The 18,476-nt window shown below is 46.4% G+C and overlaps 1 protein-coding gene across 3 annotated transcripts in view; it reads right to left on the bottom strand.

Annotated features, from left to right (window-relative positions):
• ITGA9 (integrin subunit alpha 9) overlaps positions 1-18,476 on the bottom strand; it is a 357,855-nt gene that overhangs the window by 52,186 nt on the left and 287,193 nt on the right. For all 3 annotated transcript variants that reach the window (XM_078432512.2, XM_078432513.2, XM_078432514.2), the window contains exons 24-25: positions 3,737-3,862; positions 1,807-1,926 (exon numbers count right to left, since the gene is read on the bottom strand). In XM_078432512.2, coding sequence (XP_078288638.1) covers positions 1,807-1,926; positions 3,737-3,862 — 246 coding nt within the window. The remainder of the gene's footprint in view (positions 1-1,806; positions 1,927-3,736; positions 3,863-18,476) is intronic.

Consider the following 18,476-nt stretch of genomic DNA (forward strand, 5'->3'; position numbering starts at 1 on the left):
AAGCAGGCTGCCCATTGACAAGGGCAGAGTCTGAGGCGGGGCTTGAACTCACAAACCATGAGATCAGGACCTGAGCCAAAACCAAGAGTCAGATGCTTAACCGACTGAGCCACCCGGGTGCTGCCCCCCACCCCCCAACGCTGTCCTTTTTTCAGGGAGAGGAGCAACAGGGAAACACTGCCAGGAGAGCCCAACTGGCCCCAAACTGGTTTCTCTGCAAAGGAAACCAAGGAAAAGAGAATTGTGCGCAGCTCTCCCTGGGCGTGTGGGGGCCGCGCCAGTCACAGATGGAAAAGTGGGCGAAACATCTTGAATCTCTCGTGCCTGTGACTTCTCAGGTCAGCATGCTACTGCCATGCTTAATTTAAAACTAACATTGGGATGACTTTTCTAAAGATATTCATTCAGGTTTATACCGACTAACACACACAGTTTTTCCAGAGGAAAATAAATAGAATCTCTGCAGCTAACATGCATATTTTATTTTATCTTCCCAAGCGATTCTTTTTAAAGCAGCTGGTTGGCTGTGGCCTTTCATACTCAGTGGCTCTTATGTTAAAATAAATCACAGGGAATTTGTATGATATTTTTAGAGAACCGCTAATTCACGGACTGAGGTATTTTTAAATGAGCCACTTTTGATAAACTCATAATAGCAAAGTGACCTGAAGATCAAAAGTTGGACTTCCCTGAAATAAAGTGTCATCTAAACAAAGGACTGGCAAACTACCACCCGTGGGTCAAATCTGGCCCTTTGCCTGTTCTTGTAAATAAAGTTTTATTGGAACACAGCCATGCCCATTCATCTGCGTATTGTCTATGGCTGCTTTCACAAGACAATGGCCAAGTTGAGCTGTGACAAAAGACTGTGTGGTCTGAAAAGCCAGAAATATTTACAACTGGCCCGTCACAGAAAAGGTGTGCTGACCCCTGATCTAGCATGGGGTCCGCAGAGCAGTGGCAGAGGTATCGCATGGGAGCTTGTCAGAACGACAGAATCTCAGACTCAGCCCCCAGGAATCTGCATTTTAACAAGGTCTCCAGGGGATTCTGATGCAAGCTGAAGTCGGGAGAAACTTAAATGTGCAAAACAAAACACCCAGGGAGCTTATTAAACTGAAGGGTGCTGGTTCAGGAAGTCTGGGACGGAGCCCAAGATTCTGCATGTCTTTTCATTTTTCTTTTTAAATTCCACATTTCTAACAAGATCCCAAGTGCTGCTGATACAGTTGGTCCTCAGACCGCGTGTAGAATAGCAAGGGTCTAGTGTCCCCCACCCCTACCCCAGCATCTTCCTGCAGCGAATTACCAATGGCACTTGCCAGAAACGTTTTAAAAGGGGCAGGCAGTGTTTCATGAGAAAACCTACTCCAAGGCTTTTCTTTTTAAAATCTCTTTTTTTTCATTGCTAAATAAAACTGTTTTATTTTATTTTTTTAAATATAATTTATTGTCAAGTTAGCTAGCATACAGCGTATTCATACTGGGTATCACTATACCTAATAATAATACCAATGTTTAAAAGAATTTTTTTTAATGTTTTACTTAAAAAAATTTTATTTTACATTTATTTATTTTTGAGAGACAGGGAGAGACAGAGCATGAGCAGGGGAGGGGCAGAGAGAGAGGGAGACACAGAATCCGAAACGGGCTCCAGGCTCTGAGCTGTCGGCACAGAGCCCGACGCGGGGCTCGAACTCACGGACCGCGAGATCATGACCTGAGCCGAAGTTGGACACTTAACCCACTGAGCCACCCAGGCGCCCCTATAATACCAATGCTTTTAAATGAACCGAAGGGCATTACCTTCTTCAATATTTCTGTGTTCAGCAGCATGTAAATGTCTATAGTACGACTTTCTTCTTTAGCAAGCGCGCTAAGGTTACAGTGCATTGTTAGGCAAGAGATTCCTGGTTTTTCACAGTCCTGAGAAGAGAAATCAGAGAACTTTCTTTCAAACGGTATTAAGAACAAAGACAAATGCGCAGCAGTTTCTGGAGCAGAGGGCTCCATGAGCTTCTATTCCGGTGACTAAAACAATCCTAGGCAGAGAATTCCAAAGGAAGATCGTGATCATTCCTTCTTGCCACCAGAGGGCAATGGAGGGATTTCCTGCCCCTGCGGGCACCAGAACACGGCTTCAGGTCAAGCAAATGGGAAAAAGCCACTCACTGGTTTACACTACCCGAAAACTGGATTTCACAGGGACAGATGACTGTTTTCAAAAAGACACACATCTACGTATTCCAAAGGAATTTTTCTTCTGAGTTTTGAGCACAGGATGTAATTCCTGCATTATGTGATTTCTGCCTGTGCAGTTAGCAAACACACTTTCGTGCTCCTTTTCCAGGTAGAGCAAATTAGAGGGCTCAGAAGTCATATCATGACTCAAGAAAACACAGGAGGAAAGAAAAGCACGTTTGACCAAGAAAACACGCGAATCACCAACAGACACCTAAATTCCAAATGTAAGTTACAAAAGAGGAATTCTTCTCTTTCGTATGGTAGAATCCAAAACGCACACACCTACCGGCATGATGTTTCGTGGCTGGGGTAAAACTGCCAGCCGCACACAGAGTTGTGTCTGTCAAACAACGAGATATCACTATACCTAATAATGCTAAGGGCTTTTAAAAATAGTTGTATCATCAGCACTAGGTAAGTTAAAAACAAAACACAAACCAAAAGAACCCATAATGCAAGTGGCAAACAGTCCTCCTTTTTTTTTTTTTTTTTTTTTGGAAAAAAGAGAAAAAGAAAAGTGAGATGTGCCCATCCTGAAATAATAAGCTAAAGAGATATAACCAAATATATGGGGAAAGGAGGCTTGGGGAAAGCATGTAACTGTATCTTCAATACCTTTACTTTAAAAAAAAATGGAGGTATAACTTACATAGAGTAGATGGAATAAATCTGAAGGGTCCCCCTTGATATATTTTTCATGTTTATACCCAGATCAAGGTGTAGAATAATTCTGGTACTGAAGCAGGTTCCCTCACGCCCTCTCCTGTTGACATTCCTTCAAATGCAACCACTATCCTGAACTTCATTACTATTGCTAGCCTTGGTTTTTCTGAACTTCCTGTAAGTGAAATATTATACTATGTGTGCTTTGGCTCCAGCTTCTTTCAGGCATTATTATGTCTGTGAAATGCGTTCCTGTTGTAGCGTGGGGTAGTATTTTTCATTGCTCTGTAATATTCCCGCATGTGGGGCTACACCACAATTGTTTACCCATTCTCCTGTTGATGGGGATCCGGACTGTTCCCAGCTTTTAGCTCTAAGAAGATTGCTGTCAACCTTCTTATCCATGTCATTTAGGGCACATAAATACACATTTCTCTTGGGGGTACGCCTCAGAGTGGAACTGCTGGGTCGCGGGATACGGAGATGTTTAGTTTTAGTGGAGACTGCCCAGGAGTTTTCCCAAGTGGTTGTAGAACCATCAGTCTTGATTAGACTCATACTCGTTGGAGAAATGTTTTACTTTGCGCTTGGTGGGCTGCAAAGGTTTTCCCTTTGCCAGGCAATGGAATTTGGAATGTAAATTTAACACTTTGATTGAAACCTCAGGCTGAAAAATAGGACTTGACCACAGTCCTTGTGACTTTAGACGTCAATTGATTAAAACCAGATTTGGAAAATAATAAACGCCAAATAGAAAACTAGTCTATCTCCTACTCGCCTTCCTCGTGAGGACCACCCATGTTAACCCAACCAGTGAGCAAATTCTTACCAAGACTTTTCTTCCAGACTTTGTGAAAAAGGCAAATATCGTATGGAAGATATTTTCTTGCTCTTGAGGGATGATGCAGGGGGTTGGGTTTTTTTGGAAAGAACAGTTTCCCTTCTCTTGGCCCACCTGAAAGGGAAAAGAAACCTGTCACAGTGGTCCATCCCAAGAATGAATTATGAACCTGGAATCCCTTACCGCAAAGTCATCCCTTCCCCCTTGACCATCCTCTAGCAGACAATATTGCTGCAAAGCTGAAGGGTGAAGGTAGTACCATCAACCAGGCCAGATAATCCGAAGTCCCTAAATAACTGAGATGAGATGGCACGCAACATGCGAATGAAATGTCACTAGGAGACGGTAAGACCTAAGGAACAAAATAAACCTTATACTTCATGGTTTCCAAAGCACATTTATAAGCATCCCGGTAGCTACTCCTGGAGATGAGCTTTCACGCTCCTTGTCTGGAGGAGGAAAATGAGACTCAAGTTAAGTCCTTGCCAGCAATCACAGAGTCTAGAACCCAGGTTTTGAACCCAGGTCTTCTAAGACCAAGCATTCATGCATGGTCCACTGCCAGAGGTTTTCAAACTGTGTTCCACAGAATACCTAGGGTGCTATCAACCCCCCTTAGTCATCTCCCTAGAGAGGAGAAGAGGCATCCAGCAGGACTTCTCTGGGCCCCTTTCTCTGCTCCAACTAGAGAATGACCTATAACGTCATTTAAAATCAGAGTTCTGCGGGGCTCCTGGGCGGTTCAGTCGGTTGAGCGTCCGACTTTGGCTCAGGTCATGATCTCACAGTTCGTGAGTTCGAGCCCCACGTCGGGCTCTGTGCTGACAGCTCGGAGCCTGGAGCCTGCTTCAGATTCCGTGTCTCCCTCTCCCTCTCCCTCTGCCCGTCCCCTGCTTGTGCCCCGTCTCTCTCTCTCTCAAAACTCAACATTAAAAAAATTTCAAAAACAAAACAAAAAACCAAAACAACAGTGTAAGCCTTCCATGGTGGTTTCTTTAAGAATAACACTATTTTTCATGCCTAAATTGAGGATATGGTGAAAAAAACAAAGACTTCTTTACATACATCATTACATAACCCTGCTTATCGCTGAAGACTGGACATAACTTAAGGTCAAGTTGTAAAATTTGTAATTAGTAATTCATAATTTAGGACTGCGTTTATAATCCCTTTTCTAACCAGAATCATCTGTTTAAATCAAACTCTCTCATTTTTAAAGCTCTTAAGGAAAATATAGTGTGTCTGAATTTATTCAAGAATGTTTCAGGGGTGTCTGGGTGGCTCAGTCGTTTGAGCATCTGACTCTTGGTTTCAGCTCAGGTCACGATCTCATGGTTTGTGGGTTTAAGCCCCACATCCAGCTCTTTGCTGACAGTGCTGAGGCTGCTGGAGATTCTCTCTCTCTCCATCTCTGCCCCTCCCCCCCAAATAAACATTAAAAAAGAAAAAAGAATGTTTCAACTTCCCATTCACAGTAGGGAGCAAAACTTAAAATTTTTACAGCAAGAAACTTCTAACTTAAGCCAACAGTGCTAATCTTTTAATAACAAACTATAGAATAAAATCCCCAAATTTGCTGCATTAATCTCGATTTTATCTTTGGTTTAAACACATATGCCAGGATTTACTATAATATATCTGAAAACAAATAAGATGTTCTAGTTCCTCCAATTAATTATTACAAAAGAGTGTGCTGCCTTTACAAATCTCTCCTAGTTTAGGACTTCTTATTCTTTAAGAATATCTCATAATTTGGTACTGTCTCAATTACTTTGTTTGAACCACAGAATCTGGGAAGATACATCAGCCTGATTCAGTCTCAATCAGCCCTGGTTTTGGCTGCTTTTCGAGGTCACCAGAGGGAATTAATGGGAAGAAGGCAATGAGATTTAACACAGATTTGGGAATTATTCTTCGGAGTGAGTATGGCAAACTGTGACAACTATTTGAAAGTCCCTTTTAGAAAGCAAAACACACGTCCCTGATGTAGTGAGGATCACGAATAATCACGAGACAAATGAGAAAAACCGTTGCAATGTTATGGAAATGGGCATTCACGGTTTGCAAAAAAAATTTCAATAAGAAGCTTGGATTGAAAATGTACTGCATTTCCCGGGGCACCCGGCTGGCTCAGTCAGTAGAGCATGCAGCTCTTGATCTCGGGATCGCCAGTTTGAGCCCCATGTTGGGTGTAGAGATTACTTAAAATTAAGGTCTTTAAGGGACGCCTGGGTGGCTTAGTTGGTTAAGCATTAGACTCAGTTTGGGCTCAGGTCATGATCTCATGGTTCGTGAGTTTGAGCCCTGCATGGGGATTCTCTCTTCCTCTTTCTCTGCCCCGCCTGTGCTCATACGCACACGTGTGCGCGCGCTCTCTCTCTCTCTCTCAGAAATAAACATTTAAAAAATTTTTAAAAAGTGGCTTTGTCATGATACATGCTGATGTCAAAGGATGTACGTGTGCATAAAACCATTTTGTGAGATGTGCGAATGGGAAGAATAATGTAAGTTGACATATTATTCTTTTTTTTTTCAACGTTTTTTTTTTTTTATTTATTTTTGGGACAGAGAGAGACAGAGCATGAACGGGGGAGGGGCAGAGAGAGGGAGACACAGAATCGGAAACAGGCTCCAGGCTCCGAGCCATCAGCCCAGAGCCTGACGTGGGGCTCGAACTCACGGACCGCGAGATCGTGACCTGGCTGAAGTCGGACGCTTAACCGACTGCGCCACCCAGGCGCCCCGACATATTATTCTTAACGTAATTTTAAGAATGCAACTGCAGGGCTCCTGGGTGGCTCAGTCGGTTAAGGGGCCGACTTCGGCTCAGGTCATGATCTCGCGGTCCGTGAGTTCGAGCCCCGCATCGGGCTCCGTGCTGACAGCTCAGAGCCTGGAGCCTGTTTCAGATTCTGTGTCTCCCTCTCTCTGACCCTCCCTTGTTCATGCTCTGTCTCTCCCTGTCTTAAAAATAAATAAAACGTTAAAAAATTAACTTTAAAAAAAAAAAAAAAAAAGAATGCAACTGCATAGTTAGGTTAAATATTGTGAGTCGAAGTTATTTAATTCGCGTTTCTAACTTCTTTTATTGAGGTAAAGTTTATATTCACTAACATGCACAGATCTTCAGAGTGTAGTTTGATGAATTCTGACAAATGAAGTCACCCACATCACCACCTACCCAGTGAAGGTACAATCTGTCTCTCATTCCAGAAAGTTCCCTCCTGCCTCTTTCCAGTCCAGTCCCATCCCCCACCTCCAAGGCAACCCCATTTCTGATTCCTATTAAGCTGGCCCAAAGAAGTGTTGAATGCACCTCATTAGGGAAGCGGGGTATTGTGTTATCTGGGGGTTGCCCTCTATTTAGGCACGGAGGGCACACGGTGGGTGGATGGAAAGCATTTCGTTCACTGAGCCTTTGAGAATTTGCACGTGTTGTGCTCATGTTCTTAATTCCACTCGTTTCTCATTCTGAAGCATCCTCCACTTAACCTGTTGGTCTTCTGGATGGACACTTGCCGAAAGGTCACTGTGAAAACTGGTCCTGCTGCAGCCCCGGGGCACCTGCATGCCTCTGCTGAGAGGGCGGGGCCTGGGCACACAAACACTTTGGTCTGGGTTTAGAGACACAGAATCTCTGAGTCTTGTGCGATGCATTTGTCCCCGATTGAAATCAGGCGTGGAGGCAGAGTTCCTCCTGGCTCTGAGAATTGGTGCTTTGGGTCTCTAGGCTGGGAGAGGAAGGGCGGGAACAGAGCCCCAGACCAGCCAAGTTGGCTACCCTTGGGTGCAAGGAGCCCGGCACTGTGAATACCCCCAAACAGGAGGAAGCCGGGAGGCAGGGCGAGGGGGTAGGCACCAGCCGAAGCCTCGGCGCTCAGCCTTGGGCGGCCTGCGAACAGGGTGCTGACAGCGATGTGATGTGACCCCGTGTGACGTCTGATCTGGCCCAGGGGAATGTGGAGAAGGGAAGTGGAGACTGAGTCTGTGGTGAATGAAAATCTCAGCCAGTTGTGCTCCCGACTGTGGTTACACGGGAATCGCTTCAATTGGGGGAAAATGACATTTTTCGGGGAGGTTCAGGGTGGTCCTCGTTCAAAGGGAGACCGAAGGTCGCTTGGTGCTCTGATGGGTCTGATTCCGATCGACCTAATCCTGTTGCCGATGTGTAGATGTTCCCTCAGCTAGAACTGAGCAACCCAGTCCCTGTCCGGGTCGTGGAAGGGCAGGATTTTTCTATGTTGGGTAGGTTTGTATGCAACAGCCACGACACTACCTAACACGTGTGCAGGCTCTGAGTGCTTTACACACATTGGCGCGTGCAGTCCTTGCCCTGGGAGGTGAGTGCTATTACCATCGCCATTTTACAGATGTAGAAACTGAGAGGCAAGGGGAGGCCGGAGGTCCGCCTGAGGTCTCTCAGCTGGCAGGCCATCCAGCGCCAGAGCCCGTACTTATAACCATGTCCCTGCCTCTCAGGTACAGAGGAGGCTGGGGCTGGGGTGGCAGTCATGCACAGGCACAGGTGGGGGGAAAACCAGACCTTCCCGTTCCTCCCTTGATCAAGAAGAAGAAAGCACTAGCTCAAAGTCTGGGAGGCCCAGAACCCTTCATCCTGACCCATTTCTGCCACTGGAGCCAAAGACTGACTCCTGGCCAGAGTGTAGGAGATAAAAGCGCCTGTTGGCTGAGAGGCCAGGCTTCTCCATGCTGTCTCGGCCTGGAAGGGGAACAGAGCATCCTGGAATGTGGTTTCTGGGAGGCAGCTTGGAGATCACGCCGTCCCTTGGCCTCAGCTGACAGATAAGGAACCACAGGCCCTGAGTTCCAGGACTTGTCCAGGTCATGTGACTGGCTGCTGGCGGCAAGAAACACCCAGTGAAGGCCCAGAGGGCCTTGGGGGGCACTCGACAGTCCCGGGCGTCGGCCCGAGCTCTGCCTGCTAACAGCTGCCCGTTCGAGTCCCCGGGGTCTCAGCGTCCTTGTGTTCAATTAGGGTGGTCGCCTAGGTGGTCACTAAGGTTGTCTTCACCTGCTTATTCCATACTTTGAGGACGACCCGTGCCTTTTGTAACAGCAGGGGGCCACCTGATCTCACGTCATGTAGGTAAGCAATTGCCGACATCTCCTACTCCCAGCTTGGTTATAAACACCTTCTTTGCATACTTTTTTTAAAATGTATTTTGAGAGGTGGGGGGAGGGACAGAGAGAGAGAGAGGGAGGGAGGGAGAGAGAGAACCCCAAGCAGGCTCAGCACTGTCAGCACACAGCCTGACACAGGGCTCGAACTCATGACCATGAGACTGTGACCTGAGCTGAGATCGAGAGTCGGACGCTTACCAACTGAGCCACCCAGGTGCTCCCTCGCCACTTCTTTGCTTAAAATCAAAGGGAAACGCTGTTTTCTTCCTGCGTTGCAGACGATCCAAACACCACGGCGCTCGTGTCCAACAGATTCATTTCTGTGGCTGGCCAAGGACTCTGTGGCCGTTGCCCTCTGCTCGTCCCTGCCCACTCAATTCTCATCTATTTTCCAGACCAGCCGAGTCCAAATGCTTCCCATGACACGGCTGCTTATCTTCCAGGACCTCTGGGAGCTGGATGAGGCCCACGTCTACTGGAATGTGAATAATAGGTCTTCACCAAACACACACAAGGACAAGAGGATGTGGGCCACAGTGTCAAGGCTGGATTCGGCCAAGGCAGCTAATGAGGGTTTTCTGCTGGCATTTGGTCTCCTTTACTCCCCTTGTCCGGACCCCAAAGAAAACACTGTGTAAGTCAAAACCAGGAGATGGTGGTGATTTGGGAAACTGTCAGGAGCCCAAGGACAATGTGGACATCACTTGGTGGCAGAGTCCGAGTTAGCCTCGGTCAGGAGCCTCTGTGGTCAGAAGCCTCCGAGGTCCCAGGCCCATCTGAGGACGAAGTGCTTGGTACACTTGGCGTGGTCTAGCCAAACCTCCCTGCATAAACTACGGGGTTCAAAGTATGAATCGGGACGATTCCAAAGGCATGATGCTGCAAAAGAGAGTCCGTTACCATTCAGAGGAACGTCTAGAGCTTCTACTAAAGACTCTCCAGGCCGTGGTGGTCTGATAAAGGGGTTGGAGAAAACAAAGCACTCCCATGTTGTGGCCTCAAGAGAGGGGCCTGCCTAGGGTACCTCTGAGCTGTTTGCTGACCTAGAGGTAGAGAGAGGACATAGGTCTCTCCTGGGGCCCCAGAACAGAGCCACCCTAAGGCAGTTCTTGTCCCTGGGCCTCAAGACCGGAGGGGCAGAGCAGTCCTCTAATCTGTTTTCGGAGTCTCATTCCCCAAGCGTATCACCCTCGAAATCAATCCCAGCTGCTTACGGCCCCATCCCTGTACGGAGTTCAGATATAAACAGGAATTACGCCAGCTAACGTGGGTACTATTCTAAAAGTTATGGGGGTGCCTGGGTGGCTCGGTTGGTTAACATCCAACTCTTGACTTTGGCTCAAGTCATGATGTCGTCGTCATGAGATCAAGCCCTGAGTCGGGCTCTGCAATGAGCGTGGAGCCTGCTTGGGATTCTCTCTCTTCCTCTCTCTGGGCCCCGCCCCTGCTCATGCTTTCTTTTTTGAAATAAATTAATTTAAAAAAAAAACAACAAAAACCATTAACAGCTACGGCACATACTGAATCCTCATAGTACCCATGCATAGAAGGTGCTGCTATCAGTGGGGTGATCATATAATTTATTGTCCAAACGAGGATATTTTCGAGAGTGAAGTGGGAGACTTAATCAGATGGACGAACAAGACAGAGACACATATCAGGGATGTGCCAGGCAAACTGGGCCATCTGGTCTCCTTAACTTTCACTCCTATTTTACAGATGAGAAGACTGAAGCCCAGAGGGCTTAAGCAGCCTGTCACACACCTAGATGCTTTGATTATGGAAGGAGTGCCATCTCCAAAGCTTCCCCCAGGATGCCCCCTTCCTGTTCCTCCTTCCTTGGGCCCAGGCTGCAGAGCCTCTGTCCCCCACACGCCCGGGCCCTAATCTCATCGTCTGCTCTCTCACAAGCCCTCAGAAATGTTTCCCTCTACCGGCAGTCGGCCTGTCATGATCTGCATTCTTGACTCAGAGGAGGTGGTGCTTCATGTGGATCTTGGAAGATAAAGAGAACTCCTAGAGAGCAGAGTGAGAAGGGGAAGGCAGTTCCAGGCAGGGACGAATAGCATGTGCAAGGGCACAGAGGTGCCAACAGCAGACTTGAACTAGAGAGTATCTGAGTTCAACATGGCTCACGCACTGGACGAATGTTGGGTTGCGGTGGGCAGAAAGGAGGCAGTAGAGGTGGGCCTTGACACAGAGGAGGGTCCTGCAGACAAATCTCAGATGGAGGTGGGACAGCCACCTAGAAGGCGATGAACAAGTCTCAAAGTGAAGGAACCACTTTTCACCCGGGGCGTGTGATATTACTGCAGATTTTTAACGGGCTAAGGCATAGACGTCCCCTTTCTACCAGAATCAGCCCCATTTCTTGACCATCCTCCAGCTGGCTGGGGTCCAGGGATGGGAAAGTTCACCCAAGTGTCCCTGGCTTGATGTACAAAGTGAACTGCCTTGAACACAGTACACAGCCAATAAAAGAGAAACGGGGGATCAGATCAGCAGGGGAGCAAACTCAATGACATTAGTGCTCCCTATGAAAGATGCTCAGAGTCTTTGCCAACGTGGGTCTTAGATGAAGTTTGATTCGAAAACTATGTTTGTTGAACTGACTCGGATTAAAGAGGGCACAGGTTCATTTTTGAATAACACGTGTTTCACGTTAACTCACACTCATCTGTTAATCAGTGACTCTGTGTTCTCTGTTACATCTTGGGGCCACTTTTCTGTATCATGTCCCACCAATCACAGCGGATGGCAACTGGGTAAACATGACCCGTCCCCTGACTTGCCACCTGCTCCTCTGGATTCACACACCCCTGGAGTTTGAAAACCCAGAGAATGTTTCGAATGCCTACTTTGCTAATTCAATTACCTACTGCCCAATCTTGGAAGCAAGTATCAAAAGATAATAGGCCCCTTCTGCCACAGGAGGCAGAACCTTCACCACAGTGGCTTTGGTGATACTAATTTTAGGACTTCAAGATTTGAAATAAAAATAGTACTCAGAAAATGTTTGAGAAATGATACCCACTGGCTAATCAGGCTGACCTAAGAGGTTTACTAACAGAAAGATACACTGAAACTATGCCTTTTCCATTCAGCAAAATATAAACTGATAGACCATCTTTCCTCTTATAGAGCTCTTTATGTTATGCCTTATGTTAAATCACGTTGCTCTGATTCACTATTATTTCTTGGTGTTGACCGAAGAATGGTACAAGAGGCTAACATTTTACGAACAAATCCTAAAACAAACATGTTCACGTATTACCAGTCACTTCAAGTCTTTGCAAGAATATAGACCCAGAATAACGCAGAAGAGGCTGGCTGCCCAAAGGCTCCGTTCATTTACCTTGATTTTTTGACTGCAAGGACACTATTTAACATGAGCAGAGAAACCACTAACAATCCTGGGTAGTTCCCCCTAACAGATAGACCTACCTTTATGTAACGAGTGTCTTTGAAAGGTTGGAAACAGTTTTTGTGTGCACGCATCATTTCATGCGAAGGAAGGGGTTCTCAAAGGTGTCCTTTGGTAGACCCTCCCGGAGCACGGATTCTTCTGCTTTGCGAAAAGGGCCCTCTTGTTTATCAGTTCAGCAAGTTCTGACTTTCCGATATTTACCTCTGCGTGGAGCTAGACGCTTTCTGTGTTCATACGGACACACAGAAAGGACAGACACTCTGATGATCTCAACAACAGGAGGTACGTTAACATGAGGTGCTGGCTTTGGCCAGTCCCTCCCAGCCTGCATCCCCAAATGAAGCGAATACCCTGTGTCTGAACTGAAACAGCTAAATGAGGGCCTAGCAGCCTTCCATAAAACAACAGCCCGCCTCCAGACTGGCAGTGTTGGGGATGGAGCAGGAAGACGAGGGGGTTTAAGAATGATCTGGTGTCGTTTAATTTTCCAGACAGGCAAAGACGGTTACTTTTAAAGAGACTGAATGGGCAAGGGGCACTAAGGAATCTACTCCTGGAATCATTGTTGCACTATATGCTAACTAATTTGGGTGTAAATTTAAAAAAATAAAAAAAAAACAAAATTAAAAAAAAAAACAACCAATGGAAAAAAAAAGAAAAGAAAAAAAAGAAAAAGACTGAAAAGATCATAATGTTCACTCTAGATGTCTCCTCTCTTTCTAATTAAAAATTATCCTCTAAATAAAATGCTATCTTCTTGGGGCGCCTGGGTGGCTCAGTTGGTTAAGCGTCCAACTTCAGCTCAGGTCACGATCTTGCTGTTTGAGAGTTCAAGCCCCAGGTCGGGCTCTGTGCTGACAGCTCGGAGCCTGGAGCCTGCTTCAGATTCGGTGTCTACCTCTCTCTGCCCTTCCCCTGCTTGTGCTCTGTCTCTCTCTCTCTCTCAAAAGTAAACATTTAAAAAAAAAAAAAAAAAAGCTTTCTTCTTCCCACTCCCCATGTCACCCAGTCTCAGCTCCCATCCCTCAAGGCCGCCACCACCACTGTGAAATGTTAGGGTGTTACAGAGAACAAAACTGAAACAGGAAATCAAGGGGCAAAGCTTCAGAACCAATCTTCCAAAGGAAAAGGAGAGCATAATCCATTGTACAATGTGACCTCTGTGTGAGCCCGCCATTATTTCATACAATATTTCACTTCTTACGATAAAAGCCAACGATCATTTCCCCCTCACCAGCTCTAGGGTTTGGCAAAAACAATGGCATGCCCTCCCCGCTCCCCCACACCCTTTTCCTCTGGGTGTGCTGGCCAACAGGCTGGAAAGTCCATAGTTCAGGCACCACCAGGCCGCCCAGTAGAACAGAATTCATTTACATTTAATCGGAGAAAGCCAAATCTCCCAGAGGAGGCCCATTTCGCGAGCACCGGGATGGTCTTTTACTGGAGTTAAAGGGATACAGATGGGAAATAGTTTCAGAGAAGCGGTGACAACAGAAGAATTTCCAGATGCGGTCAGATTCTCTCCAGTGAAAAAAGTGAGACATAAATATGTTATCTGAGCACTTTAACGTGCATGCCAAAAATGTTTTCCTTCCACAGATAATGAAACATTTTGGAAACAGAACAATCTGTTGATGTGGATAATAAGTGAGTCGGTAGCCCTCATGTGGGACACAACACAGCCCTTGGATTTGGATCGGTTTATTCAGATTCCGGGTCTAGCTCTTAGACCCATCTTATGGTAAAGAACAAAGCCCGTCCCCATCTTCCATGAAAAGATAAAGTAGCACACCTGCTGATTCACTGAGTTATCGCTGCATTTATTAGATGTATCCCTTTATAATTATCCCTTTCTCAAAAAGTAAAGAACGATCATTTTCTGATTATCTCCCGTGGAGCCATCTGTCTAACCTCCCTTCCAACTTTCTGAGAGTATATTCGTCAGAGCGGTGAAAAGAGAATCCTTAGGTCTAAAGTTTCAAGACTGTGAGACGCCTAAAATGTGCTTCCGGTCCTCATGAAGGACGAGTGAAGCTGGTTCCCGGACAGCCGGGGAGAGAATCACTTCTCAGCGTCTAACAATGTTGAGAAAGTTCCCTTCGGTCAGAAGAAACTTGGTGTGTATATCAGAGAGGAGTCTTCCTGTTTTGGTGCTTCTGAGGCATCCACAGTAAGTCCTGGGCAGGTTCAACGAGAACCACGTGTTTCTAGGCAATGACCGACAGCTCTGTTTATCCTCAGGGAGATTTCCTGTTAGCAGCTCCAGGAACTGCTCACCCGGCAACGACAGGGCTCTGTGTCATGATGCTCTTAAGGAATGAAGGAAAGTAAATGGTAGAATCACTCACTTCTAACCTTTATCCATGTCAGGGACCAGAACAATCCTGTCCCAAAGTGTGGGCATTCCGACCGGCCCACACGCCAGCTACGGAGCATTAATGCTTCCAGATGTCACAGCGGCCGTGAGTATAGGACCCTGGGCTCCTTGATAAGCTGGCGCCCTCAGTCAGCAGGGAGAGGTCACTGACTTGATTCATTGGCTCCGCCCACACGGGTTAAAGGGCAGCCTCTGGACCACACTGTGCAGGGACAGCCCCGGCTGAAGCTTATCGCCACCTTCCAGAGGCTGCGTGCCGAACGTAAGCTGTTCAAAGAAACACACACTTCCTCCCTCTAGCCAAAACTAAAATTGACCCAAGAGCCCAGGAACGTAACTCTCTCTCCAGAATTCAATCAGCCGTCTCCCCGTTTTTAAGTGTCTGGCTTCTGTTAGAAAGAAAAAAAAATTGAAGCCAACAGAATCCTGACTCATTTTAGGAACTTGACTATTCAGCTCACATTCAGACACATGCAGAACCAAGGGAAAAAGAAAAAAAGAAAAAAATGGTTGGAGGCCACTGCTGAGATCAGCGGACTTGACTGTGTGTGTGTGTGTGTGTGTGTGTGTGTGTGTGCGCGCGCATGTCTGTGAGGGAAAAGGAGCATGTTTTCACGATGTCAGAGAAAGTGGAGTTCAAGTTTGTTCTGCGAGGCCTTCGTTTCTGTTAAGAGATTTGGCCCCTTATTTCAAAGTTTTACCTTGTTACTTATTCCCACTTTACAATTAAGGCAGCCTCTGCTGTGAGTCAAGGGAAGTTGCCAAAACATCTTGGGATTTCAACTCAACGCAAATTTCCTGAGTTCCGAGGACATATGAGGTGCTCGTTAGATGTGTTGCAGGGTATGCAGGGGTCTAAGGACACCACCCTGTCCTATGGCAGAAAGAAATACTTAATGTCGATTCTATTCTTTCATTTATCTGAGCACATATTATAGTCGGGCCACCAAATGCTGGACACAAGGCAGCCATGACTTTCTTGTCATAGTGTTTTCAATCTTGTGGAAGAGGACAATTGAAAAATAGTCATTTCAGGCGGTGACAAGTACTATGAAGAAAGCAACACAGAAATGGGATAGAGTTGATGGAGATTTGCAACATTAGCTAAGGTGACCAGGGAAGACCTCGGTGAAAAGGTGAACTTGGGGCTCAGGCTCACACTATGAGAAGGAGCCAGCCATGCAAAGAACTGGGGGTAGAGTGCTCTCACAGCAGAGGCAGGTGCAAAGGCCCTGGGCAGGACTACCCAGGAAGGTATCTGGGAAGGCTTGATGGGAGAGGGGATGTGTGAGAACTAGGTGTCGAGGAATGAGTGGGCTTTCCGTAGCCAGAGGGAAGGAAGGAACCACTAGGAAGGCCAGGAGGCCCAGCGACGTGCGTGGTGGGTGAATCAGCAGCCCTCATGGTCCAGAGTGGCTGGAAGACAAGGTCGGGGGCAGAGGGTATTGGAGGACATGGCCTGGAAAGGTGAATGGGAGGTCACGCAGGGTTTTAGACCACGTGGTTTTGACCATTCAGACCTCCTTGTTAATCTTTTTACAGAGAACCCCAGGGGTGTCCCTGAGAGTTACACAGATAAGTTAATACAAGTCCTCAAATGGCAAACCAGGTCCTCAAGGAGAAGAAGAACATCCCCCTGGACTCCGCATCCTGGGGTTTCTAGGCCTTGAATTCTTGTTAGTAGGAAAGCCGCTCCCCGGATGAACGCTGGTTTGGTATAGGATAAGCCCTCGCATTTCAACAGAAAAGCTGAGAGTGGAGAAGGGGGAATAAAAGAAGCATGGGTCCACTATGGAGGAGAGTAGTAGACCGTGAAAAAAAAAGTGAGTGGTTCAATGTTGGGTTATCTGCTGGGTTGGTTTGGAGCACCAGACCTGGCTGGTGCACAAGTTCTGGCCTCCAGCAAGCCTGCCACAGGGGAGACTTCTTGTGGCAATTATCCTCCGTGTGTAACTAAGTCACGGGGCCCAGGCCTTTGCTCCTGCAAAATGTGCCTTAACAACCGGCCGGTTTCAGAAACCGGTGTTACTGTCCAACTGCTGTTGCCAGCGAACTAAGTGATTTCCTTTGCTGCAGAAAGCTCCCCCCGGGTGAGGGCTAGCAAGCACACACGGAGGCTCCTGGATGTCCAGTCTGGACACCGCAAAGGGCAACATGGGGCCCGGGGCTTCACCGGAGAGAAACCACAGAGGGCTGAAAGCAAGGAGAGAGAATTCTCAGGAAACACAGACTCGCCAAGCTGAACCTTCACGCGCAAAGATCACGTTACAACCTCCCGAGACAGCTCGGGGCCTCCACCCTGAATGAAGGTCTCCGCGAGACCTCCCCGACCACAATTCTAACTTCCAGGTAATGCTGACGTCCAGACAAAGAGATGTCACAAGGCCTCGCGCGTGGCTGTACGGTCTGGTCGTTAAGAGTGAATACTGACTTTGAGCATCCGACCTCAGCTCAGGTCATGAGCTCACAGTGTGTGGATTCGAGCCCCACATCGGGCTCACTGCCGTCGGCACAGAGCCTGCTTCGGATCCTCTGTCCCCGCTCTCGCTGCACCTCCTCGCCCCTCTCAAAAATAAACATAAAAAAAAAAAGTGAACGCTAACTTAGCCACTTATCAGCTCTGTGACCTAGGCACATCCCTGTGCCTCTGCTTCCTTGGTAATTTCTAATGAATATTAAGTTAATTTGTCCAGAAAAAGTACTTGGTATATTGCCTCATCTGTTACAAGTTCTTAACAAAAAGTTATTATTATTACTACTTTTTTTAAGCCTGAATCTAACAGCTCCCTCTCAGAATCCTTGTGGAATATTATTTGCTACTTCACCAAAATAGGAAGAGTTTACTTTCATGCTGAGAACAATGACATCCATATCTACCATCAAACAGAAGTTTCTGCTGGATATATTTATGTGAGAATTTTGAGACAGGTTCCTAAAAGTGAAATTGCTGGTAATCACATTTTACATTCTGATAGTTACTGCCAAATTGCTTTTTAAAAGTCGATTTACTTATATTGAGAGAGAGTGGGGGAGGGACAGAGAGAGATGGAGAGACAGAGAATCCCAAGCAGGCGCCTCGCTGTCAGTGCAGAGCCCAGTACATGGCTCAAACCCATGAACCATGAAACCGTGACCCAAGGCAAAACCAAGAGTTGGACGCTCAACTAACTGAGCCACCCACGCGCCCCTATCAGATTGCCTTTTAGACCAATGGTATTTAGGAGTGCCCATTTTTCCTCATCTTAACCAATTATGGATATTAACAATCTTTTAGATTTTCTTCCAGTTTAATTGGGGAGGGACCTTGGTTTCATTTGAGTTTATACTGCTCTCATTACTGGTGAGGCTAATGTTTGTTGCTTATTTGCATTTGTTTTTTTAATGTTTATTTGCCATGAAAACTTCTGTGAATCGCCTGTTCATATCCCTTCACCCATTTTTATACTTTTTGGCCTTTTCCTTATTGATCTGAAGAAGACATTTACATATTTGTCTGTCAACTATGTTGCAAATATATTCTCCTAAATAATCTGTTAGTTTGTTTGGGATGTTTTATGATCACACAAAAGTTTAATATTTTTATAGATTTAAATCTGTCAATCTTTCCTTTAATGGTTCTGGATTTTATGATTTGATTAGGAAGAAGAGCTTTCCCATCCAAATATTATGAAAATATTCAGTACTCTCTGCTAATATTCCTTTTTTACATATAACTTTCTAATCTGCCTGTTTTCCCCCCCAGTGAGGTCGAGGTTTTCTGTAACTTCTTTCCAAATGGAGAG

The sequence above is a fragment of the Panthera onca genome, chromosome C2, assembly GCF_046562875.1.
Source record: "Panthera onca isolate mPanOnc1 chromosome C2, mPanOnc1 haplotype 2, whole genome shotgun sequence".
NCBI classification, from domain to species: Eukaryota; Metazoa; Chordata; class Mammalia; order Carnivora; family Felidae; genus Panthera; species Panthera onca.